The 25,565-nt window shown below is 51.9% G+C and overlaps 9 protein-coding genes across 9 annotated transcripts; 2 read left to right on the top strand and 7 right to left on the bottom strand.

The window, feature by feature from the left end:
* Positions 1–1,660: 1,660 nt before the first annotated feature.
* J4E84_001367 (uncharacterized protein) lies at positions 1,661–2,821 on the bottom strand (the record flags this gene model as incomplete). Its single annotated transcript, XM_049383999.1, has 2 exons — positions 1,661–1,708; positions 1,757–2,821. 2 exons carry the CDS (start codon positions 2,819–2,821, stop codon positions 1,661–1,663), a joined length of 1,113 nt encoding a protein of 370 aa, XP_049249517.1.
* A 1,107-nt stretch (positions 2,822–3,928) lies between these two features.
* On the bottom strand, positions 3,929–5,422 carry J4E84_001366 (uncharacterized protein; the record flags this gene model as incomplete). Its single annotated transcript, XM_049383998.1, has 1 exon — positions 3,929–5,422. One exon carries the CDS (start codon positions 5,420–5,422, stop codon positions 3,929–3,931), a length of 1,494 nt encoding a protein of 497 aa, XP_049249516.1.
* Positions 5,423–6,064: 642 nt separating this feature from the next.
* On the bottom strand, positions 6,065–7,263 carry J4E84_001365 (uncharacterized protein; the record flags this gene model as incomplete). Its single annotated transcript, XM_049383997.1, has 2 exons — positions 6,065–7,069; positions 7,123–7,263. The coding sequence occupies 2 exons, from the start codon at positions 7,261–7,263 to the stop codon at positions 6,065–6,067; spliced, it is 1,146 nt and encodes a 381-aa protein (XP_049249515.1).
* Positions 7,264–8,814: 1,551 nt separating this feature from the next.
* On the top strand, positions 8,815–10,534 carry J4E84_001364 (uncharacterized protein; the record flags this gene model as incomplete). Its single annotated transcript, XM_049383996.1, has 4 exons — positions 8,815–8,890; positions 8,940–9,740; positions 9,791–10,238; positions 10,297–10,534. 4 exons carry the CDS (start codon positions 8,815–8,817, stop codon positions 10,532–10,534), a joined length of 1,563 nt encoding a protein of 520 aa, XP_049249514.1.
* Positions 10,535–11,537: 1,003 nt separating this feature from the next.
* On the top strand, positions 11,538–13,570 carry J4E84_001363 (uncharacterized protein; the record flags this gene model as incomplete). The annotated part of the gene is made up of 4 exons (XM_049383995.1): positions 11,538–11,875; positions 11,928–12,125; positions 12,170–12,561; positions 12,615–13,570. 4 exons carry the CDS (start codon positions 11,538–11,540, stop codon positions 13,568–13,570), a joined length of 1,884 nt encoding a protein of 627 aa, XP_049249513.1.
* Positions 13,571–13,867: 297 nt separating this feature from the next.
* J4E84_001362 (uncharacterized protein) lies at positions 13,868–14,905 on the bottom strand (the record flags this gene model as incomplete). Its single annotated transcript, XM_049383994.1, has 1 exon — positions 13,868–14,905. One exon carries the CDS (start codon positions 14,903–14,905, stop codon positions 13,868–13,870), a length of 1,038 nt encoding a protein of 345 aa, XP_049249512.1.
* Positions 14,906–16,753: 1,848 nt separating this feature from the next.
* Positions 16,754–17,755, bottom strand: J4E84_001361 (uncharacterized protein; the record flags this gene model as incomplete). The annotated part of the gene is made up of 2 exons (XM_049383993.1): positions 16,754–17,145; positions 17,272–17,755. The coding sequence occupies 2 exons, from the start codon at positions 17,753–17,755 to the stop codon at positions 16,754–16,756; spliced, it is 876 nt and encodes a 291-aa protein (XP_049249511.1).
* Positions 17,756–18,183: 428 nt separating this feature from the next.
* J4E84_001360 (uncharacterized protein) lies at positions 18,184–20,080 on the bottom strand (the record flags this gene model as incomplete). Its single annotated transcript, XM_049383992.1, has 2 exons — positions 18,184–19,105; positions 19,554–20,080. The coding sequence occupies 2 exons, from the start codon at positions 20,078–20,080 to the stop codon at positions 18,184–18,186; spliced, it is 1,449 nt and encodes a 482-aa protein (XP_049249510.1).
* A 1,034-nt stretch (positions 20,081–21,114) lies between these two features.
* J4E84_001359 (uncharacterized protein) lies at positions 21,115–24,225 on the bottom strand (the record flags this gene model as incomplete). Its single annotated transcript, XM_049383991.1, has 7 exons — positions 21,115–22,454; positions 22,507–23,109; positions 23,162–23,251; positions 23,307–23,495; positions 23,550–23,876; positions 23,930–24,067; positions 24,120–24,225. The coding sequence occupies 7 exons, from the start codon at positions 24,223–24,225 to the stop codon at positions 21,115–21,117; spliced, it is 2,793 nt and encodes a 930-aa protein (XP_049249509.1).
* Positions 24,226–25,565: the final 1,340 nt, after the last annotated feature.

Below are 25,565 nucleotides of genomic sequence, written 5' to 3'. Positions count from 1 at the left end.
ATCCTGATAAGGACCATAACTTGTACGACCCTTTCATTCCCATCAAATTTCCATCTGGTAGATACGATGGTATGAAATTCTATTCGCGCGACTGGCAACTTCTTGGACCCAAGGTCAACCTTGGCAGACAAATATCAAAGATCACTGGCATCCCGATGGAGTATCTCGACGGTCAGAGCTTGGAAATTGCGAGTATCAGTATGCGGATGTCGTGGGCTGCAGATAGACAGGCGACAAGATCTGAAGACATCGCTTACAGCCTACTTGGTATTTTCGATGTCAACATGCCTTTGCTATATGGCGAGGGGAGGATAAAGGCGTTTAGAAGGCTGCAGGAAGAAATCATGAAGATCTCAGAGGACGAGACACTATTTGCATGGGAGGCTCCACACCGTTGGAAGGCTTCATATCGTATGAATGAGCTAAACGCAGACGTACTCGCGTCTGCTCCAAACGATTTCCAGGAAACACGAAGCCTGATACCATTCGCTTCGGACGATCCTGTGCCCCCTTCTACGATGACCCACAGGGGCCTACGCATATGGCAAACGCTCTTCCACACTCACCAACTCGACAAGTATGAATGCGGAATGATTCGGCCTCTTCGCTCCCCAGTCATGATTTGGCCGGATCGCGACATCATTTGGGGGATCTTAAGATGCCATGTGGCTCACGACTTTCAGCACTTCGTAATCGTCCCTTTGCTGCATTTATCTGGCGATCTTTATGTAAGAGATATCAGTACTAGCGTGTCATTAATCCCATCCGGATGCGTACCTCCTTCGGCGCTTCCCAGGGAAATCTACATCCGGAACGTTCGTACATCAACCATCGCGAACAACTTTTGGCGGCGATGGGGATTTCTTGTTCGCAAACCTCCAGAAGGCATCGAGATACGACGATGCTTCCCCAAAGAAGCCTGGAATGAAAAAGATAACATCCTGCAGGGTAAGGACAACGACATTGGACCTTCGTCCTGGCACGCATCCATAGAACTGGACTTCACTCTCGCCACTAAAACAGGGCAGACTGCTGAATACATGATGTTCTTATCCATTGGATGCAAACATGATGCCTTGACAGAGAAACCACAACCCTGGTGTTATGTTCATGACGCTATCTGGAGGCAAGGTACCATGAATCTGGAAGCATTCCATGCTATTTCATCGTCGAAGCCTGCACAGCACGAGGTTCGGCGTTTCCGAGCGGGAAATATGACTAGAACAGACCTCAGTCTCAAGGTGTCCATCACACCAGCCAAAGTCCTTTCGCAAGACATGTTTGTCGTAGACCTTCAATACGGAGAGCTCCAGCAGTATTTCGCTACAGCCATACCTGGTGCACATGAGCAGCAGCTGCCTCCCAGTGTATTTCACTCCAGTCCTTCGATGCACGATGTTCCGTTGGTGACAATTCCAAGCATCTCGGAACTCTTGGCTATGGGCTCTGATTCTCCAAGTTTTCATACACAGCCTTGATGTTGACATATACATAGGTGGAAGAGGAGTAAAAATGGGAGGCTTCTGGATGTAGCATAACGAAGATGTTTGTAATTATGACTGGACATCTCTACTCTGGGTCTAAAGCCCACCTGAACGCGCACAGCCCTATCAATCGCAGATGCCTAACATCGAAAGACTCGAATTTGCACAACCCACGCTCACCGAAGACGCCCAGAATGCAGATCGATGGTATTAGCACGAGCGAACTATGTCACGTTAGCGAGTTAAACTTACGGAAAGCGCAGCGTACTTACCTTCGTCTTATGCACCAACTTCCAGATGATGATCGGCACGATGAAAAGTGGGATGCCAATATACGACGCGATGAAGTCGCCCGTACTCCAGTTTCCTTTCAGGAAAACAGGGAAACCAGTGATCAACGTAATGATAGTGGATCCGATGAAACCATACCACGCGGTAAAAGGCTGGAAGGGACTCTTCCACGGCAAGCTATCTCGGCTGAGTCCTTGCGCCTTCATAGCAGCATGGAAGCGGATGAAGCAGAAGCATAGGGTTGCCCATGCGATCAGGCCTGCAACTGTGCTGAGACTCACTAGCCATCCAAATGCTTGCGCTGCTCCTCCCTCGCCCAGGCTGAGGTATGCGAGAGGTCCAAAAAGCCAAGACACAAGGACCGCGTAGTATGGTACTCCGTTTTTCCAGGTGCGACCGAAAATTTGTGGAAGCTGGCGATCTGTGGTCATAGCGACAATGATTCGGGATCCGACCCAGCAGTAAGAGTTGCCCGCCGACCAGGCGGAGATGAGAATGCAAGCGTTGACGATCGAAGGAAGGACGCTGATGCCAGCCTGCTTGATCGCAATGACCCAAGGCGAAGAGTTGGCGTTTCCAGTTCCTGACACGAGACCCGGGTTCCTGGGGTCGACGATGATGCCGATGAGAAGAGCGCCCAGAATGTAAAACAGGGCGATGCGGAATGTAACCCGTTTGGCCGACTTTGGAATGGCCGAATGTGGGTTGATGCTCTCGGCAGCAGTGATGACTACCACCTCGACACCAATGAAGGAGAAAGCTGCGTTGACGAACGAGGCTAGGAATCCGAGGAAGTGACCTGTTGGCCCAGAGATGCCATTGTAGTCCACCCAAGCGCCTGGATTGTTCCAGTAGCGGAAGCCAATTGTTTCACCGTTTGGCGCTCCTCCGGAGGTAATGACGATGGAAACCAGAATGAGTCCAAGGAAGCATGCAATCTTGATTGCACCAGCGACTACTTCAGATTCACCAAACCAACGTACACTCAGCAAGTTGGTAGCCAGGATAAGAACCAAACTGATGGAGATGACAACAGCAGGCGACATATCAGTCCAGTAGCCCACCAGAATCGCGGATGCCGAGCATTCGGCAGCGATGGATATAGTATAGCAGTACCCGTAGCTTATAGCCAGAGAGAATCCAACAGCTGGATCAATGAACCGGCTCGCAAAATGCGGAAACGAACCAGCCGTGGGAATCTGCATTCCAGTAAGCAACTACCCCTTAAAACCCAACACCAAAGAGTTACAAACCACAGTAGCCAGCTCCGCAATACTCTGCATAACACACCAAAGCACACTCCCCACGACCAAATATGCAAGCAACAAGCCCGCAGGCCCAGCACTCGCATACGCAGACCCCGTTCCGATGAACAGTCCCGTTCCAATCCCGGAACAAAATCCTATCATGGTAACATGATAGTTCTTGAGCCGCCGCTGCGTAGCACCATGTCCACCAACATTGAGTTGCGGTTCGAGAATGGGTTTGCCGTCGTCGGAGCCATGGTGGTCGATGTGTGGTGAGCTTTCGATGTCGTGCTGGTGAATTTGGTCCAACATTGTCGACTACGATGTGACCGCGGAGACAAGGCTCTGGGGTATGTTGGAGACGCACAGGCGGTAGTGTGGCGGGGATGTGTACCCAGGTAATGTCAGGGACCGCACTATGAAGTTGTCTTGGTGCTATGTACTATACTTGCCCTTGTGTCCGCCCGTCCCTGAAATTCTTTTCGGCGCTATCAAAGCACGTCATGTAAATCTGTTGTGAGCCTGGACCACCATGTGGTGGCGCGGAATGCAGTTGGGAAGTACTATACGAATACCTGGGTACCCATCATGGTGCGTGGTTTTGGAGGTTTAAACCTCGCCGCAGCGTCTAGGCGGCTAGACATCTATCACGCTTTATCGATATACTTACTCAGTTATAGACCCTTTCGTGACAGGTGTAAAGCGTAGCCATGTGATTTGTTACCTGGGCTAGTTTCCGCTAAATCGTGAATTTTCGGAAGGGGCCGATCTTAGCGCGATGAAGTTTTCTTGATGTTCGTACTACCAAGACTGTTTTACGCTAGTTCGGTCCGCTCAACAACAGAATTGTGGGTAGCATCATAGCGTGCTCGTTTCCCAGCATGACGAATTCATCTATCAAATCGCTCAAACCTTTACTTTCAGCGTCCAACGCCTTCCCAAACATGCCCATCGACTGAACAAGAAGCTGATCAGACTCAAACCGAGGATCGCGCAGAAGAAAGCTACCATCGGCTGGGGTCCAACTGTTTCAACAAGCTCTCCGCTGATTGGAATGCAGACCAGCGTTGCGAGGGACGCAATGAAGTACATGCTTCCATAGTATCGACCAAACTCCTCTGCCCTGCACAGCTGTCCTACGCATGCGGGTGTCAATGCCATCCAAGACCCTGTTCCAAAACCAAAGAGCGCTGCGAAAGCGTATAGTGCTGGAAGAGATGTTGTACCGAGAGGCAACCATAGGGCTAGCATCCAAAGCAAGGTGAATACGATCATGATGAACAGAGTGTTGAATCGACCAATCTTATCCGCGGCATACCCGGGTAGCAATCGGCCGAGGCAGGAGACACCGTTGAGTACCGCGATGAGGTAGAAGCCAGTATCAGGTGGGAAATTCGTACTCAGCGTTGCGTATGTAGGCATGATGCCCAGTCCACCAAAGAGAACGACCTCGAACCCGAAGACACTCAACGTGAATAAGCTCAACCTCAGATCGCCGTAGATGGATAGTGAGATGATGGCTTTCTTTTTCGCAGCGGCAGACGGCGGGATGCGAGCTTTCATCAGAATGTTGGCGATGATGAAGCAGAAGAGGAAAACGAAGCCCAGTATCCGGAGCGACCACGCGTAGCCGTACTTTGGAAGAGTCGTTCGCAAAACCAACGGAATCGTCAGGCCACCAGCAGAGCTACCCATCATAGCGATGCCTTGCGTAAGACCTCGCCTCTCCTTGAACCAATGCGCGACTACCGCGAGACTCGTAGTCGTCAGCATGGCGCCGGAAAATCCTCCCAGTACGCCACAACAGAGGATCATCTGCCAGAACTTGTCGCATTCAGCAAGCAGAAAGATCATCAGGAGGAACATGACACTTCCTGTCAAAGCGATCCATCGCGGCCCATAGCGGTCGAAGAGCGGTCCCACCCAGATGCCCAGCGCAAGTGACAGGTAGACGAAGACCGACGGAATCCATCCGATATCACGTGCCGACATATACGAAAGCTGGTTCTGGCCCCAGTAGTCCTGGAGCGTGCCGATGGACACCATGAAGCCGAAGGAAGGAAACAGCATCAACCACGCCGATGCGACAACGAGCCACGCGCGTAGCCCACCCTCGGGGAAATCATCTTCAGCGTCAACAACAGGTATCCCAGGCTCTTCGTCTAGCTCATCAATAGGCTGCGTCCGATGCGACCGTGTGCGCACATGGGATCTGACTTCCATCTCATGATGCGCGGACTGTTTCGCTTCGCTTCCCGCCTTCGATCGACCCGTCATCTTTGACACCGTCCTCCTCAATCCATCCCAAATCTCATCAGGCTCCTCATAAGCATAGGGTCTTCCGTCGCTCGTAGTCGGGATGTCCTGCATCTGGAAAACAGGATTGGCGATTGGATCCATCTTGAACAAAACCCCCTTCTTGTACCCTTTTATCGTCTTTCGAAAGATAAACAACAGCAGATTGCGTCAAGCGCTCGTAGCGTCAACCAGAAAGATGTCTTATCCGTTCGTTCAGAAGTTTGGTCCTCGACCACACGAGCCTACCGTGCCTTATACAACAGCGGCAACACCCGGATTCGCATGCCTCATCGAGTAGAGTAGCTTGGCGCAAAAAACGCATCTATGACAGCGACCAGACGCATAGGGCGTGTTAACGCTCGATGCGCCCTACCCTATCGGCGGAGCGACGGTTAGTGGAGCGGCGTGTCTGGGCCTGCCCCGCCTTCAACCGTTGATTCGCATCTTCGGAGCTTTTTGGCATACTCCGATTATTCCTAGATGCCACTTGCTCGTACTCCGAGATCGCCATGGTGGAGAAAAGGGCGGAAGGCGTGTGAAGTTTGTCAGGGCGCGGTGTGGGTTGGGTTGGTCGCAATTGCGATTTTCGTGATGGTTGCACTTGCGATGCCGGCCGAAGGCCGCGGAGTCGGTGGCTGGTGCATTACTAAGCCACCTGCAATCTTGCAATGACTGAGTTGAGTGCATCCCATTGTTCTACAATGCTACTACAAAGTTCCGCTTTGCTACTTACAAGCCTGCGCTTTACTTCGGCACAGCCGTAATAACGGAATGATACCTCACCTCGTCATAGCAATGCACATCCGCGATCTTCAGTCCTGCGCTCTCCAATAACTTTACCCAGTCCTCTTTGCTCCGCTCGATACCACCTAGCGACGCCATCATCGCAAGATCCATCATAGCGACCTGCCAAGGCACCCTCGTCTCTGGTAGCACCACCTCATCGATCAAGATGTGCGATTTCGGACCCATGGCAGGGACGATGTTTGAGAGGATGCGGATGCAGTCTTCATCCGTCCAGTCATGCATGATGTGCCTGAGATAGTAGAACTTCGCGTCGCGAATAGGTTGCGGGGTGAAGAAGTCATGGGCTTGCAACTCGATACCGTCCACGTTGGGCGCATGCGCAAGTGTTGAAGGCACATCCTGAACGACGATGCGGCCGCGTAGTTCGGGAAACTTGTTCTTGAATGCGACAGAGTGTTGGCCGAAGCCTCCGCCAATATCGACCAGAAGCGCAGAGTCATCCGCGGGCTTGAAGTTGCCGACAACGTCTTGAGCAGGGTATGAGGAGACCCAGCTATCGACAGAGTCAAGCACCATTATGTGACCGAGTGCTTTCATCTGCTCACCATCCTGTTTCATCCACTCGAATGGCGTAAGTTCCGTCTTCATGGCCGCATGGAAAGGCAGGTCTTTGGAGTCGGTGATGTCCTGGTACTTGTGCTCTTTCAAATAGCCAGGCAGTGCTTGCATGACCGGCAGATGAAGTTTTGACAGATGCGGCGCTGCGCCGTTGACGTGCGGGTTGGCGAAGACGCGCGTCGCACGGTTTGCGGCAAAGTTATTCTTCTTGACTTCTGTGATCAGTCCGAAGGATGCCATGGACCGGAGTAGATGCGCGAGTAGATTTGGCGCTGCGCTAGTTCTTTGCTGGAACTCATCGTGTGTTACTGGTGTTGTCGATGAGGATAGCGTGGTAAAGATGTTGAGATCGATGCCGACGTCGATGAGAGCCCATTGAAGAGGCTGGGGATGGATTAGTTATCATATGGCGTATGTAGTGGATAGGGAGTACTTACTGCCATAGCCAGGCTGAACATCATCTCCCAGTCGCTGTAGAGATCCTTTTGCAGGTCTCGGAGCTGTTCCTGGATTTGTTGTCTTTCTCGGGCATTGCCCTTGGCGTATGTCTGGCGGATCTGGTTTGCTGCTGTTTCCATGATTGTGAAATTGAAGCTGTATACTAGGGTTTATGCTGGAAGGAAGAGGTGTTGCAATTGCTGAGTTGATTCACTTCCTCTATCGCAGGCTTCGATCTTTATACTCCATCTCTACTCGCACGACTGTCTCGGTTTCCTCGGTCGTATACTCCGTCTTTGGCTCAAGAACCTTTTGTTGACCGAGATGTGCGAGGTTCAGGTTGTTAGTGGTGAAGATGTCCGTAGGCAGCAGCGAGATGGCCGAAAAGACCGAGAAGACCAGTACGGGTTCCTCCAATGCACAATCTGCTGCTGGTACCTTCCAGGTAGCCTTCTCTCGGCTTTTAGGTTCCCTTTGGATACATGTTAATCCATCCACGATGGATTGAGGCTAAACGATGATGGTGAGTCCCATTGCCTAAATAGGAAGGTTTTGCTTGGGTGTAGATGACGGCACTCAATGCCCCCAAGGTCGCCAATGTCCGGGTTGGCCCAATGTCCCCCATGACGCCCATGCCTGCCACGCCTAGCATTCATGTTATGCTCACCACGCTCGTCCAACGCCAGCGACCTGTACTTCACCAAAGCCAAGCCTCATAACGCAACATTACACTTCCAGTATGAAGTATCCTGAAGCGCGCGCGCAATATTATGTATCTCACTCGAGCATCCAGCGACGGTCGTTGTTGCGGACACGAACAGAATGAACGTCGCCCTTTAGGCCGGGTCAAACCGACAAGGCCTCAGCATGTGTGCATATCGTGGGAACACCTGAAAGGTGGTATCAGGACAGGCTGGCCATAAGATTATAGTTGAGTATGTCCAGTACTCTTCCTCCAGAACGCTGCCGTGCTGTTGTAGCCCGTCATGTTGACGTTGCAGTCACGTCTGTGGCGGATTGCCAATGCGCAGCGGACCGGATGTGACGGATATTAGCTATACTCCCGCACGACTAAGATGCCTTCGCATCCTGATGTCTTCCAAGTCTTCGAGGGTGTCTTGCTGACATGTCAATGCGTCCATGGAGAAGGGTCTTCGGACGCAGGCGCTATGATCGCTGGCAAGCTTAGCGTTCGAGATTCAAGTGGAGCTCATTATTCCGCCGACGCTTGAGAAATACCGCCATTCAGACGAAAGCGCTAGACTCAACACATGCAGCACCAAGCATTCGGGCGGTCTCGTATACATGGCTTGGGAGGCTTATCTTCACAAATTTTGAGCCGCATGTTGTAGCGTCGCGCAACGAAAACACCATCAAGAATGCTTGCAAAGGTCGCAACGGCTCTGTCCCATGAGTCTGTAGCAACCAGGTCAGACAGTAGGCCTGAACAATCCCAGGGACGAACAAATGACTGGTGGAAGAACAGATAAATGGGTCTGCGGAGGCCAAAGGTGGAGTCTGGGGTCGGACAGGTCCCTCCACATGATAACGACGCAATACTCGGGGACAGCACTGCCGGTGGTACCACCCTCGGCGTCTGGTGTTTTGATCTAGGTATTTATTGAAGACCCTACCTCGCTCTCTTTGTACGCAGACAAGTCAACCCAGGAAGCTGCGACGACACAACCAAGATGCCGTCCAAATTTTTCAAGAACCGCAGGGTCTATCTACTGACCAGTGTTGCCTACATGGGCTCACTGCTGTTCGGTAGGCGCACGCTGTATCCATTCTTGAGCAAAAGCTAACACTATGGAAGGTTATGACACCGGAGTAATGGGCAGCGTGCTCGCGCTCAAAGCTTTCAAACAGGACTTTGGCTTGCCAACAGACTCATCTGGATTCTCCGACTCGAAAAATGCATCGGTATCATCAAACGTCGTATCGCTTCTTACTGCAGGTTGCTTTTTCGGTGCCATCGGGGCCGCTTGGATCAACGAACGGTTCGGTCGACGATTGTCTCTTATGGGCTTCTCCCTCGTCTTCCTTATCGGTGCCGCAATCCAGACTGCCGCTCATCATGAGATTGGCGTCATCTACGCAGGTCGCGTCATCGCAGGGCTCGGCATTGGAGGTATGTCATCCATCACCCCGGTGTTCGTCTCGGAAAACGCCCCTCCAGCTCTTCGAGGACGTATCGCTGGTCTCTTCCAGGAGTTCCTGGTCATTGGTAGCACTTTTGCGTACTGGCTAGATTACGGTGTTGCGCTCCACATGCCCACGTCAACGAAGCAATGGAGAGTGCCCGTATCGATTCAACTCATCCCAGGTGGTTTCATGTTGATCGGACTTTTCTTCCTCAAGGAGTCTCCGCGGTGGCTGATGTCAAAGGGCCGACAAGAGGAAGCTGCGCAATCGCTTGCGTTCATTCGCTGCGAGCAACCCGATAGCGCTGAGCTCCAAAAGGAACTAGCTGAGATTCGCGCTGCAGTCGAGGAGGAGTTGAACCAGACTGAGGGCATAACATGGAAGGAGGTCCTCCTTCCCGGCAACCGATACCGATTTATAACTGGTTTTGTGCTCATGTTCTGGCAGCAGTTCAGCGGAACAAACTCAATCGGTAAGATGAAGATCGTCAGAGCTGAACTTCGCCATCTGACTCTCCTTCAGGCTACTACGCTCCTCAAATCTTCCAGACCATTGGTGTATCAGCAGCTAACGCTTCGCTGTTCGCAACGGGTATTTACGGCACAGTCAAAGTCATTACGACTGGAATCTTCTTGATCGTTGGTATCGACTTCATTGGCCGGAAGTACTCACTCATGGCTGGCGCGGCATGGATGGCGTCCATGATGTTCATCATCGGCGCTGTTCTTGCTACAAACCCACCAAACCCAGATTCTGGATCAGTCTCGTCCGCCTCCATCGCCATGGTCGCCATGATCTACCTTTATGTCATCGGCTACTCGGCTTCTTGGGGTCCCGTCCCATGGGTTTACCTAGGGGAGATCTTCCCGACGCGACTTCGTTCGTACGGTGTGGGAATGGGAGCAGCCACGCAATGGCTCTTCAATTTCGTTATTACGAAGATCACACCTGCGGCAATCAACTCCATCGGGTAAGACAATGACTCTACAAACTACATACAAGACATGCACTGACATCGTCCTTTGCAGGTGGAAAACATTCCTCATGTTTGGAATCTTCTGTCTTTCCATGGGCATCTTTGCTACATTTTTCATCAAAGAGACGAAAGGAAAGACACTTGAGGAGATTGACATCCTATTCGGTGACGTGTCGGCTGAGCAGCGTCGCCAGGATGTCGAGGCGGGCATGAAGGAGGAACAGCGAAAGCACTCGGTGAAGTACATGGAAGACGCTACCGAGCTCGAGAACAGGGCAGGCAAGGACTGAATAGTGCTTTCAGGATGAATAGCGAGTTTGAGGGTGTTCGTAGATCATGTAAAATGCTTCATTAGACAACGAGAGATCTGGTCAATAAGCTGTAGTCAGAGTTCAATAATGACGACAGCCTTTGTGTTGTGGCGAGTTGCGGAGACGCTGTGATGGTGGCTGACGGGAATCTCGGAACCTTCCGAGAAGCGGAACAAAGGCGCTTAGTTAGTGCCCAAGTAGGCTAGCGTCGTTCAAGGGGCAATCGCAAGAAGTCTCTCACGACTCAATGGGCTCTCTCGTCTTCGCATCACAGCCATCACGATTTTCCTAAAATTGTGGGTGCTGCATCGCTGTTCATCATCCTGCCATCTTCCATGCTTCCTTCCCCACACCCATTTACATCATGTGTCCAAGGAGGCTAAGCCACGCGCCGTGTGTGGGGAGACAACCAAGTCAGCTTATGTGCGTTCGAAAGCTCTTATCGCCAGTATGCGGACGCAGTCCAACCTGATTCGCTTGTTACGACCAACGGGAAGACTTAACATGCAGCCTCGCAGCCATCAACATCGACTGTTGACCATGAAGCCGGGACCACTGTATGTTTACGGACGCCACAAACGCCTCACTCATTTCACGATATGCGCGACGTATTGATCACAAGCGCTGTACAGTAGAATCAGACCGGGTAAGCTCCATGGCTGCATGCTGACTGCGCGTCCGATATGGAAACACGCCTGGTCCGGGCCGTATCGGATAGCCAAGAAGAAGACTAGGCCGCATCATACAGGTCAGTACGAGTCAAGATATGGGTGTTACAGTCTTTGTACCACCCCAAGACTCTGGCCATCGACAGCTTGTATGTTTGTGGGGCATATCACGAGCAGTAGAGGAGAGAGGTGTTGCCAGTACAGTTCCCAAAAGCCTGTATAAGGCCTCGTGATGGCAACCTCCAAGAGGGTAGGCTTCGTCCTGTAAACTCTCTAGCACTATCAATCGCGATTCTGCAATTGCGCTTTCCAAAATGGTCTCCGGGCTCTCGCTTCTTTCAATCCTTCTTGTGGCGCAAGCTGCTTTTGCGTACAATTTCGCATACGAAAGTATACAATTGACCGACTTGAATGTTGGGAACAACCCTGATTTAGCTTTTGGCAACGCAAGCACGGGCGATATACCTTCGTGCAAGAGCTACCCAGGCTATGAAGGCTGGCCATCATCGACGCAGTGGAGTGCCTTGAACATGAGTCTTGGAGGAACATTGCTTAAGGGTATTCCACCCGCTGCTGCCTGCTATGAGGGCGAGTACAGGGATACTGCAAAGTGTTCAAACGTCAGGCGACGTCAAAGCGATGCTCTTTTCGCGTATGTACTTGCAAATCTTGCCCTCGGCCGAGAGCTAACTTATTTCATCTAGCAAGGAAGACCCACTGGTCCCGTTTGGGCAGTGGACTTTACACAATCCATGCCCCGTACCTGCAGCTAGCGCCACGCCTCCGCTGTCTGGCTGCAAACTCGTCAGCTTTCCTGCATTTGTCGTCAATGCTACTACAGTCAAAGACGTGCAGCTCGCAGTCAACTTTGCCAGGAACAACAATATCCGGTTGACGATCAAGTACGTGCTCAAGAAAGATACCAGTCGCAAACTGACCATTGTAGAAATACTGGCCATGACTTCCTCGGCCGAAATACCGGCGGCGGCGCACTTCAAGTCTGGGTGCATCGCATGAAAGCATTCGAGTACTTACCGACTTACAAAGTTGGTCAGTATAGTGGTCAAGCAGCCCGAGTTGGAGCAGCGCTCGAACAACAGGAAGTCTACGACGCCATGAGTACATATGGCATAACGCTTCTAGCTCCAGGGTCTTCTACCGTTGGAGCGTACGGCGGTTATATGCAAGGTGGAGGATTCTCGTACATCACTTCAAAGTATGGTCTGATGGCAGATCAGGTACTTGCTTTAGAGCTCGTCACCGCGGACGGCAGGTTCGTGCATGCAGATCCGATGGAGAACGCGGACCTGTTCTTCGCGATCAGAGGTGGTGGGCCGGGTAGGCGTCCATGGTATCATCACAACTATTTTCTATACTGACCAATAGCAAAGGAAACTTCGGTATCGTTACATCTGCCATCGTTAAAGCGTATCCGCCTACGACAGTCGCACGAAGCGACTTCACGTTCCAGACCGGCCCCGTGTCTAGCAACGACAAGACCACCGTTCGCGTATCTAATGAAACCTTCTGGAAAGGTATGAAGGTCTACTTCTCGCACAATCTACGCATCAATGATGCCAAAGGTATCATGTCAAATTACATCACGACGACCGCTCGCACCTTCACTCTCTCCAACCAAATTACCAAGCCGGGCGTCACCGTCGAAGAAATGAGAAGGCTCATGGCGCCGCTCATCAAAGATCTCAACGATGTTGGCATTTCACTCGTCAACCCCGAGCCAAAGTTCTGGAGCACATATGCAAAGTTCGGTACCATGCCCGGCGGTCCAAGCGGTGGTACTAGTAACAGCCGTCTTGTGAGCCGGCTTGTTCCCCGATCCAACTTCGCAGACCCAACCTCGCAGACATTCAACACCACCATGGCAGCGATCCGCTCATTCATGGAAGAAGGCGGTTACAGCTTCCACTCCGTGGACTACGCACCAACACTCGAAACAGCCGGCTATCCCGGCTCAGACTCTGCTGTCTCGCCGCACTTGCGCAACGCAGTCATGCATATGACCGGCTTCGATAGTCGGCAGTACGATGCTAGCCTTTCTGATGAGCTCTGGAAGTCATCGCATGCACGCCTCGATTCGTACGTGCAAAAGCTCAGAGATGCGACGCCGCTCAGCGGTGCTTATATGAACGAGGCGGATGTTGCGGAGCCGAACTTTCAGTATAGCATGTATGGTGATAACTACGATAGGTTGCTGAAGATCAAGAAGGAAAGAGATCCATGGGGTTTGTTCTATGTGGTTACGGGTGTGGGTAGCGAGAGTTGGTTCGTTGAAGGGACAGGAGGATTGCCTACGCAGCAGGGTCGACTATGTAGGGTTGATGCATAGGGTACTTCGGCTGAAGAGCTTGACAGATGTTGTACATGGGCGGTCACGCACGTAGTCACGATACAAGACCGAGGAAAGCGGGAAGGCACCACACGACTATAGTCATACGGACAAGGAGATCGTTGCAACATACAAGGTCTTATTAGGTATACATGCTTTTAGACACTCGACTATCTACAATGAAGTGCATGCTTGTATTAGTCTTGCCCAAATACCACAGGCCATGTAACAGGAAGTCTTTGAGACCTAGACATCGTGACTTTGGAGAACTGACTTAGCAGACGAGAACCATGGCAATCAGGGATACCATCTGCCTTTCTCCAGGTGATCCACCAACTTCTCGATGAGGTCCCTCTCCTTCTTGTATAAGCGCATCGTCCTCTTCCAAGTTGCGCCACCTCGCTTGTGTCGATGGATGTTGCCAAGCCAGTGCTCCACGTCAACTGAATCGTAGCTTTGTAGAGCCATTCGTACCGCTATGATGAACATATGTGCGAAGTCGAGCATGGTGACACCGGAGGAATTGAGAAAGCTTTGAGCCATGTCCGGGCCTCCAGGTAACCAGATAGCAACAGTGAGCTCGGTGACGGCAGGTGAACAGATTTGGACAGTGTTCCAGGTTTGCTTCGACTGGTCGGCGCTCCTAGCATGGACGACAGTCTCGAGGAATGTTCGGATATGTGTGAAGTAGTCGCAGGCCTCAGGGTAGTTGTCGCCAAGAGCGAAGATGAGGTGTTTTCCGTAGCCGGTGAAGACAACTGAGCCTTTTCCTTTCCACGATCGGCGAAGTAGCGGATTCGCACGTGACATGTCGAGTAGGGACTCGTAGGGACGCGAGTCGTAATCGCTGCCATCGTACATGCGCTCTTCACGGCCCATGTTAGTCGTCAAGCGCATCAACTCTCCGTCGTTGTCCAGCCTCTCGAAGTAATCTTGGATAGCCTGTTTGTATTGACCGCGACGAGACATTGGGTTGTCTGCGAAGAAGGCGCGAAGAGTAGCCGGTGTCACCGCTGTCATGTGGCTGATACTCCTAGTATGTCGCGATCGACTCCAGTCTGCAACTAGAGGTTTGCCCAAGTCGGGAAGGCCCGCCCCCAGAAACAGTCGATGGTCTGTCTCCTCTTCGCTCATGTTGTCGGCGACCAAGAAGCACTTCTTCTTAATTGCAGTTGATCCCTGCACACAATCCCGCCAGAACTTGGAGACCGCTTGAGCGCTCTTGAGAATATCTCCCGGGCTTAGGTTGCGGAGCACAGTCTCGAGGAGTTCGGTGACGCCCAAGACGCGGGCGGGATCGCCGTGTGCGAGTAGAGGAGAGTTTATGTCGTCCATATCGATCGTTGCGAGCCTACCGATGGTCGAAAGCGAACGTTCAATAAAGCGCGTAGAGGTTGTATTTTGAGAGGTAAGTCATTTGGCCGTGCGACGCAATCGTTTATGTGGGTTGCCAAGCCTGAGCACGAGCCAGCAAAGTGAAAGACAGCTCGCGAGACAAACCAGGCGTACAGTGAGACTGCTTGTACTAACACAAACTTGGTTCAGGCTTGGCCCAAGTAGAAGTAACCGACTGGGTCCAGTAGTCTCGTGAGCTCGTTAGCCGCGGCAAGATCTTGTTGGGGGACGTAAAGCGCGTTCGAACGCCCAGCAAATTCGAGCCGCTCGACGAAGTACCTGACGAGAAGTAACAGAAGATCGTCAACCAGTACACCAGTAGCGCGACGGAAGCTTTTGAAGCGATGGACAAAGTGTACCCGGGTAGAGCGGTTTGAGATCTCCCGGTGCATAACCAAGCTGACGGTGGTGAAAGCGGGATTCGAGAGCGTAGATTTGATCCAACTAGCGGTAGGGCTTCTCTGTACCTCGAACAATATGTCCTCGATCGCTCGCGAGATATTGGTCGAGGAGAGGCCCAATTTCGAAATGGGTAAGGGGTCCTCCATGAATACTATTGCATGGGAGCCAAATCCAGTCCAAAAGAAACCATCTGAAATCCAAAGATTGCGGGCGATGAAAGGGTGTATGGCTGATGGACGGACTTGGGTGATAGGAGCTTCCCAGTCCCAACCTCGACTTCCGGGTTTCAATCTTGGGAGCCGATCTTTGCCTGATGGAATATAAGCTCTGCTGACCGCAGCTTGATCTATGTAGTAGGACTCCGGAAGAACAAAACATCTGATGGCTGCGAGATTCAGAAAAATAAAAGGTCGGTATTTGTATCCAGGAATAGGGACTCCTCCGCGCCCCTCATGAGATCCATACGCGGGAAAGATATTGCTTAAGGGGAAGTAGAGCTTGCTATCGGCTTCATCTTCTTCGACTCGGTTGGCGTCAAGCAAGAAGATCTGTCTGAGAACGGACGAACTGTTGATGCAATTATAGAAGGTACTGGACACCATCTGTTTGTTCGACAAAGCATCTGTCGAGCTGAGGTGTTGCAAGATATTCTCGAGAAGTTCCGCGATGCCCAGGGCTTGATGAGTAGCGGTAAGCGTTGACGCCATCTTGACGGTGGTAATGTGTAGGTGATGAGCTATACTTTCGACTTCTGTGGATTTTCGGACGACGTGTCGAGAGCAGGTCGGCACAGGAATGAGAAAATGGAGGCCAGGAAGGAAATTTCAGCACGTCGTGACTGTGTCATCAGCGTACGGTGCGGGTGGCTTCCTCTCGCTACCAGGGAATGTCAACAGGTCTTTCAAACCCGCACAGCTCGCAAAGACGAGCATGCCGCGCGAAACATCGGTAGCGCAGCAATTCGCCGTGCGTTGAAAGCGGTACCGATATATTCCACATGGTGAGGCTGGGCAAAAACGCGCTGCACGAACGCGTAACGGTTGCGATCATCGCTCAAATCAATGCAACATCGTAAATGCGCGTTAAATTCGCGATAAAGACGAGGCGATAATGATGGTATCTTATAGAGGAAGAGATGCGAAGGAGTAGTACGTTCGATCGAATTATGGTGACGCGATGCACGCGTCTCAGGAATTAGCGCCGGAGTTTTGCCGATCTCCGAACGAAGCGACCAGCTGCGCGCCATCCCCTCCCACCTTCAACCCCCAGTAGTGAGTCTGCTATCTCCGATAGTCAATACATGTATCATCCGGGTTAAGCACATGGTCTCTCTGCTCTATCATCATCGATTACATGCATGAAAGACCATCACGATGTACCGGAGTCTTACAACACCAGCATCACCGCTGTCATCACACCGGCCGCCCATCCCACCATCCTAGCACTGATATCAGCCCCAGCACTATCCCACGGCGTCTGCTCCTCCGGTACACGGCTTCCCTCCACGGTGTCGTTCGCATTCATACACACGAACTCGACGCTGGTCTGCACCAGATTCGAGTCTGGGTCAACAAATCGTCCCAGTAGCACGACTGGAATCGTCTGGCGCACTAAGAGATCATACGTCTCATTCGCAGGGGCGTAGAAGTTATCGGACGGGCTGACGCCTGCATTTGTCCCGAACGTGTTGTAATTGTCTGGAATTTGCACCTCCTCGGGCATGTTGTTGTAGGCGCACGTGCTGTTGGTCACGTCTTGACGGACTGTGTCTGTGCGAACTTGTCAGCTATATGTACAAAGGCTGCAGCTCCCGAGCCGCAAGTCAATCGTATCTGTTGTGCGCGGGAGAAGAAACAAGAAAGAGAATAAGGGAGGTTTGTACAGATGCAAGGGAAGGAACGTACTGTGTGAACCGCCACTCAACATTGGACACGCCTTCTTGAACTCATCTGATACGGACGAAGTATCTTTACTAGGACAGTAATTCGAGGCACCAGAGGTATCACTAAGTGCCTTGTTTAGGTGGTCCATGCAGTCGGAGCTGATCACACCGCTACAGCTATTCTCCCCTCCGGCTTCTAACGTCGCATTGATGTTGCTGTACTGATACTTGCAGAGCTCGGTACCGTTGGGCACGTTTCCAGGTACGGAGATGTAAACATGTCCTCTGACATCGTCATAGCGAGATCCGACGATGACAGAGACATACCACGGGTCGTCGCCGGCGTAGGAGGAGTTCCAAGTAAATTCGTGCTGGCCGGTTGAGTTCACGGCCGTGAATTCGTCGAAAAAGCCTCGACAGGAGGAGTTTTGCGCATTGACGACCGCTGTGGTGAGGAGTCCTGATATCGTAAGGAGCAGCAACTTTGGGTTGTTAGAGGTCCACATATTGACGTAGAATAAGAGTAAAGCCGTAGACGTTTGGTCGTTTGGACTTGCGAGAATGCATCTATATGTACGTGGCGCGGTTAGGCACCCTATGGGAATGACGTACTAGCCGAGAGTGTGGTTAAAACACACCGATCGACAGAGCTCGGCATGCCTTACCCGTCTAAACGAATATTGTGTGGCTGTAAATCCATGTCGTAATGAAGTTAACAATTTGCAATTATTTGCGCTGCGCCGGCGGAGAGCAGTGCCCGTAAGCGCTGGGGCTGACTCAATCCTGCGCTAACGGATACTCCGACGGCGCAATAGTACTACAACACGAAGGTTTCCCCGAAACAATGCTGTACATAAGGAACTACGATACATCGTTGTCTTATACTAGAAGGAGAACAACAACGACAGCAAGAAAAAGGAAGATATGCCATCCATCAAAACCCAGCAATCAACCTGCTCCTTGCCATGCCGCCTACATCGCTCTTGCGCTTCGGCTTCTGCGGCAGGTCATCAACAATGAAGTCGCCAAGTTCATCTTCATCGTCGTCATCGTCGCGCGCATCCTTCGTATCGTTGGCAACACTCATCTTGACAAACTTCCCATCGCCTGATGATGCCTTGCTGGCGCCAGTCTTTCTTGAGCGCGAAGAAACCGCCGGTGCATGCTTGGATTTGGCCTTCTTGGGGGCAGAAGGGGAACCAGAATCTATGTTGCCGCTTTTCTTTCGCTTCCGCTGCTCTTGCTCTTTGGCTTGCTGCTCTTGCTCTTTGGCTTCAGCAGCCTTGTTCTCAGCCTGCTTCTTCTCCCATACCAGCTTCTCGGCCTTGACGCGCGCATCTCGTTTTGCAATCATATGCATCTCACGGATCGCTTGTTGCTGCTTCGCCTCTGCTTCAGCTCGCGTACGCTTCAGCCCCTCGTTGTAAAGCTTCACTTCGCCCTGTGCAAAGTCGGCGGCTCTGAAGCGGCAACCGAGTACCTCCATTAGCTTGGCGTAGGCCTCGTCGTCGATGATCAAGATGTTTACGAGGTATGTCTTATCCCCGTTGTCGATCTCAAGCCCTCGGATCTGCGCTTCCTCGAGAAGCTCTTGTTGCTTCATTACCTCGTATGAGGATTTCGCTAGGCGCTTTGGCTCCCTCCATGGGTTGTGCGCAACAGCCATGTACCGATCGATGGCTTGACGCTGTTGCGGGTGACGAGCGACTGCGCGCTGTCGAAGTGATGGCGCCGAAGTTGATGTAGTCTCCGCGACGGCACGCTTTCGCGCAGTCGCTGACTTGATCTGGGTTGTAGTCTTCTTAATGGAGGGTTCCACGCCGTTGATCTCTGCGATGAGCGATGTAAACATCTTGCTAGTGTGAAAGATTAGCTGAGAAGGAGAAATGTTTGTTGCTACGGCGACTGGGTCGTTGAAAGTAATCCAAGAGGTTCGGAAGCGGTCAGTTGAGAAGGGGAGGCAAGTGGGCGGCGAAGAAGGACAAGCATGCATTCATTAGGGAGAGCTCTCACTCAGGTTAGTGGATGCAGGTGATGTGATACCAAGTCTCTGGAAGTGAAAGTGAATGTACCACGTTCGGAGAGTGCGGCAGAGCACGGGAGAAGGGAAAGCGGGCAGATCAATTTCACAGCGTTGGCAATATTGTGGTCATTAACGGCATTGTAAGAGGTCTGGTAGTAACATTGGTTGAGTGAAGACGACTTCGTTGGCGAAATTGTGGGACGACTACACCAACACCAATGGGTTTGCTGCGATGACCCACACGAACTCCAAAACAAGCGGTTCACCTTCAAGCCCCTGACCTTTCACCATCTCCGCATACCACCTGACCTCCCTCCTGCGAAGCGGCGACAGCAATATCCATAGCTTCACCTTCATCCTCCTCCTCATACGCCCTACACTGGGCGATCCATGCCCTCCTGTCTTCCTCCTCCTCCACCCTCCTCTGCTCCTTCCCCTCCTTCCACGCCCTCCTCTCCTCAGTCATGAGGCACACCAATCTGATCCTCAGTTTCCATTCGCTCAAGCTCTTTTCCTCTCCCTCGTCGAGGTGTTCTCGTTTGAGGAGTTCATGCTGCATTTGCAGCTTCGTCATTTCGTTCCAGCGCGACAGGCGCGACAGTGTGGCGCCTTGGTGGTAGTATAGTGTGTCTGCTAGATGGTGCAGACTCACTCCGCGGCGCCGTTGTTGCATCAAGATGCGATGTTGAGCGGGGTGAAGCGTCGCGAAGACGGCTTGGAGAGTGCGGTAGGGGAGGAACTTGAAAGCGAGTTTGATGAGCTTTTCGGGTGCCAGTCCGTGGACGGTTGATAGGCGTTGGCAAGACATGTTGTGGTTTTGGGTTGTGCTTGCTTGTATTGTGGATGTGGTTGCGTGTTGCAAGAAGAGTTTGGAATAGTATGTCTTTGGGCTTTGGGACATGTGTGGATGTAATCGAATGGAAGGATAGAGGAGGCAGGAGATGTGAGTTTATATACTATCTGAAGAACATTGTAGAAGAGAAATGGTGTCGCGTGCGTTCCGTGTTTGCGCATCCAAAACATGAGCAGATAGACTCACCCTGACCGTGTGACCTTATACCTCTACCAGTGGCAAGTATTCTTATTCCTCTTAGATAGCCAGTCGCAAGACCAAAGAATAATCCAACATATCCAAGTGGCACTTTAAGCGAGCAAAACATATCAGTGCCAGGAACGCAGTGACTCACAATGCGTAGCATTGAGTCAAGGTGAGGATCGTTATTTGGTTCAGGCTCCTGCTACCGGACAATGACTACGTCTGGCAGTAGACTGGTCTATTTTGCTAAGGCTGACACACGGTTCACCATGCGAGACCATGGTTTCCAAAGGGATGTAGTCTTCGTGTATCGTACTAAGCCTTTCGGAAAGGTAGCTTATAGAACTGCTGCCAATATTGACGTTCAGCGCAAATGTGCTCTCGGTCATTACCTCCGTACGCGCACAGGTGACGCGCTCGAGCTAAGCGAACTGAGATTGCGATCACGAGGTCTACCCAGGAACCTCTTTCCTCGCTCTTTCTGTTATCTGCAGTCTGGTTGAGGGACGCAATCATCGATAGAGGATCATTTTGTTGCGACGTTGTTAAATTACTAAGATATAAGCTTTCTGTCTAACATACTATACCTAGTTAACCATGGTACCGTGGTGACCCGACGCACACGAGCGACTCACACGTTCCGAAGTCCGCATGTACCCAACATGAGAACTGACATATTATAAGAAAGAGAAGCTAACACCGGATACATATGTATTCCTATCGGCGACTTGTGAAGCGCAACTATTCTTCTCCACCATTCTGTCCCACTTAAGTACGCTCTTGCACCCCTTCTAAGAGCTCTCCTACTAGTCCTCCTCATCATAGAACGCATACTCTACCGACTCGGTAATCAACTCGCGCGCCGCAGAAAGAACCTGCGTAACAGCCTGAACAACCGTGCTCGTAGTCGTCGGCGCATACGCAGACGCAGTAGCAGCCACGGTGATTGTTGGCGTAGCCGCCAGCGTAGTACTCGGCTCGTGAGACTTGGGTGGCCAGACAAACGAGTTTGGGATAATGGGCAGAGAGGCGAAACCAAGTTGCTTCATCTCGGGCTCGCAGTCTTCGCCTTGACAGCGCACGAGACCGAATTCGGTGCGCAGCTCTTCTTCGGTGGGTAGGCGAGACGAGTTTCCTTCGTCGACGTAGAGGTCTTCGGGGCTGAAGCCGAGGCCTCGCTTCATCTTGACGGCGGGGGGCCCCGGAGGGTAGCCCAGGCCAGCATAGTCTGGGTTTCCGTAGTTTGCCGTATGTCTCTTGCGGGGACGGTTGGCTGCACGATCGTACCAAGGATCGTTGGTCATGAGAGCGAAACCCGGGTCGTCCACGAGGTCCTTGGGCCAGCACGGATTGGCCGTGATCCCTTGATCGACAATATCTCTCGGCATGTTTGAGAATTCCAGGCTGAAAATCTGGAGCTGTGCGTACTCCGTGTGGTCCCATTTCTCGACGACTTTGCCATTATCACACTTGACTTTTTCAACCAGGCTCTTTACCGTCTTAGTAGCCACTTTGTCGTCGCAGATACGGCTGAACAGGTGCCCGGCGTCGCCGTTTTGCCCAGAGGGAATGAGGCGAATCCACACATTTCTATCGCGAGCTTGCCAAATCACGGCGGGTGGGAATTCGTCCCGCTGGCAGGACAGGTTTGGGTCACCTTGCATGTGACCCTTGATCCACTCGGTCTTGTGTTGGGTGTAATAAGAATCTTTAACCTCGCGAATGTTAATGCCATCTTTACCATCGCACGTCAATCTTCTGAGAGCAGGTCGACGGCTTATAACAGAACTGTAGTGCAGACAAGCCTGGCCCATGGAAATCTCCCCGCTGTCTTCACTGTAGATACAAGTCCTAACCTTGATATCTTCATGAGGATCTCCCTGTATTCTGTTGATCTTTGTTAAGGGTCTTAATGGGCGGGCACGTTCCGCGAGCTTGGGGTCGACCTTGGAGCACCTTGCCGCAGGTTTCGTGAAGGTGGCGGGTGGATCGCGGTCCTTTTTGGAAGTCAACGGTTTGTCGAGCTTCACATCGTAATCCTTTCCGCGGAACTTGAAGACGGATTTGCCTGCTTTTGCAATGCCCTTGGCGCAAACTTTAGCAAGAGCTGGAACGGCGGCTTGGACGGCGAGTCGTATGATCCATCCTGCATCACTCAAGTTAGAAAACAGCTCAGGTCAAAGAATGGAGCAACTCACCAATAAGGGGGATAAAGGTAAGCGGTGTCAAGGCGGCCGTGATGGCAATTCTGCAAAAGGCCGTGGCAGCGACCTCCAAGGCTAACGCTTCGGCTGCTTCCAAAGCGGCCTCTTTGGCCTTGTCCTTGACCTCATCTTCGACCTGCTCTTTAGTAATAGGGGGCTTGAAGCCAGCACAGCAGTAACTCTGTGTTCCTCCAGAGCATGTCTGATCCTCGGTGCTCGAGTGGTGATTGGTGTTCTGCGTGATCTCCGTTTCATCTTTGGCACAGCCACCGGTGCAGCTCAGGCCAAGACCACGGTAGCCGCGCCATCGGCACTTGCCCATATTAGTGCCTTTGGCGCAGCACAGCCGACGGAACTGTCCTTTGCCACAACGGTCCATTGTTGAAAGCGTCCCGGGTTGGCCGTTCGTTTGCGAAGCCTCGTATTCTCCTGACGCGCATTTCTCGCCGCATGGCGTCGTGTAGCAAACGCCCTGGGCGGCTTCGTCTTGGATGAAAATCTCGGCTGCTGCAATGTCGTCTTCGGTCCATTCGTCGGGGTAATTCAGGCTTTTGTCGTTCTGGTCGACTTGATCGATAGCCCAAACCATGAGTCCATCTGCAAACGCATCGTCAGTATGGAAGTTGCACATGTTTTTGTCACTCCTTACGCAAGCACCGCGAGTTCGCGAATTCTGCCTTCTGCCTAAAAGTATCTTGGTCGTCGTACGAAACCCATTGATCATTGTCCCATTGTATCCCTGTCGCGATGATTAGCGAACCGTTTGTGGAGCTTTTTCTGCTCTTTCCTCGTACATTTGACTCCGGCTTTCAGATCATGGACCGGCTTGAGGTTCTTCTCCTTGATGAGCTCTTGGATCTCTTGTAGAGTAAGAATGCCGGAAGCCTTCGAACACCGACCCTCTTTGGCACCTCCAGAGAACGTGCATGAGCCGTCTGGCTTGTTGCAGCTCGGATCGGTGAGGGTAAACGAGCGGCCGTAATCTGCCCAACAAGTCAGATGATGTAGACGCAGAATGTGAGCAAAAGCAAACTTACAGCCTTTTCCCAAGACAACTTTGTTTGGTTTGACCCCCGCGCGCCAGAGGAGGTCCAAGGCCATGTTGATCTCAGTGATGTTGGTGTGAGTTGCGAGTTTGGGCCCAGTGTATTTCGATGCGGCGTCCCAGACACCGTGAAGGTCATATGACATCACGTTGAGCCAATCAACAGACTCTTGATGCTTGGACACGTCGAAGTGTTGCAGGTACCAATAGGATGCCGGCAGCGTTATGGTATAGCCGTACTTTCCACGAAAGGCATCCTTGATGTCTTTCGACAGCAGAACGAAGTTGGCTGAATCGCCGGCCTTGCCTCCGCGATCATCTTCCAAATGTCAGTACTGGGTGAAAGCGACGGAGATGCAAATCTTGGCTCACCAGCGGTAGGGTATTCCCAGTCCAAGTCAGCTCCATCGAATCCGTATGTGTCCATAAACTTGATGAGCTTGTTGATGAAGGTCTTGCGATTTGCTGCTGTACTGGCCATGTTGCTGAAAGCCTGTTGGTATGGGCCGGCTAGATTACTAAAGTCAGTAAATACTAGTGGGTTCGAACAAGTATCACTTACGATCGTTGAAGGACCATCCACCCACGCTGACCCAAGTTTGAAGTCCAGGCTTCTTCTCTTTCAACTTGGTGAAGCGACTCAGCAGCTTGCCCGCGTTCTTGTCCATTGGAACAATGTCGAAAGTGGTGGGATGGAAGAAGACAAAGGCAAAATTGAGGTGCGTAAAACCATCAAGATTGAGGTCTTCGGGAGACACCTTGCTGCATGCCCTAGTGTTGGCCCACGATTCGTAGTAGCCAATGTTTATGCCATCGACGCTACCACCATCTTTGCTGCAAGATGGTCGCTTGACGTCGCCGCAGCCTCCAAAGTCCTTCTGGCATCCCTTGTCGCAAAATAAGGATGTCGAACCGCAAAACCTACGTGCCAACGTCAGCTGCGAGAAAGGAGCGGTCGAGGTAATCACACGTACCCAAACTCGGAGCAACAGACTCCGAGCGGACACTGCTGCTTGCCAGGCTTGCCGTACTGGCCGCACTCTGCTTTGGCATCGCAGTTAGAGGAGCAGTTTCCGGCTCCGCACTCCGAAGGAGAGTATCCGCACAGTCCGGAGACCTATCTCATATCAGTGTTTGGTCTTGGATCAATACCAGCTACTTACACTACTACAGCATGCACCATTCACACATGGCGTTTGATCGTTGCAGGTACCGGTAGGAAGATCCAGAGCCTGAGCTGGGATATTGTTCCTCAAGATACCAAATGCCGAATTGACAAGGAAGTACGATTGTTCCACCTCGCCGTCGAATGTCTCGTTCTGGAAAGCAGAGCCATTTTGACCGCTCACAAGGCTAATTTTGAGCCAAAGGCCGAGGACTAAGCCCTGAAGAAGTGCAGACCGCATATTGAGTGACCGAATGTAAGGGGAACTTGGGGGTGCGTTTTCTCACTGCTCAAGAAGTATGGCGAAAGCCGTTAGGAAATGTGAATGAGAGGAGAATGTGGTCCGTATTGCCAAACGCTTCGGCGTCCCGGGTAGACCCGCCATAATCGCATCGATACTGTTCTCGCCAAAGTAGATCAACACTCGCACATGTCGTTGTAGGTATTGGGCTTGCGCTACCGTCCATGTCGCCTAACGCTAGAGTACGGTCCGGTAGATGAAAATCCAGACGGAGGATCCTTAGATTGAAGCTCCTTCCAAAAGAGAACAACCTCCGGCATGCTAGTGCACAAGTTGATACTCAATGCTAGCGTGAGGCGTGGGTCTTCCGACGATAAGACTGGGCGGAACATGGATTGGACAAAAATCGAGCGGGACATCCGTGCCAGCCTCGCCACGGGCATAACCGCGCAACCGCCTAAATGCGCGACAGCCTAAGACAGGCGGCACATAGACGCCAGGATGCGTGCGAGCGGGTTCCATGCCGCATATCCACTATGTATGCAAGGTACTGAAGGATGCCAAGGATCTAGCTGACCACCTTCCAAGTTCCCGCACGGCTG

This window comes from Alternaria hordeiaustralica, assembly GCF_023758085.1.
Source record: "Alternaria hordeiaustralica strain BMP 2776 chromosome Unknown scaffold_1, whole genome shotgun sequence".
Lineage (NCBI taxonomy): Eukaryota > Fungi > Ascomycota > Dothideomycetes > Pleosporales > Pleosporaceae > Alternaria > Alternaria hordeiaustralica.
This window is presented reverse-complemented; position numbering and strand designations above follow the sequence as displayed.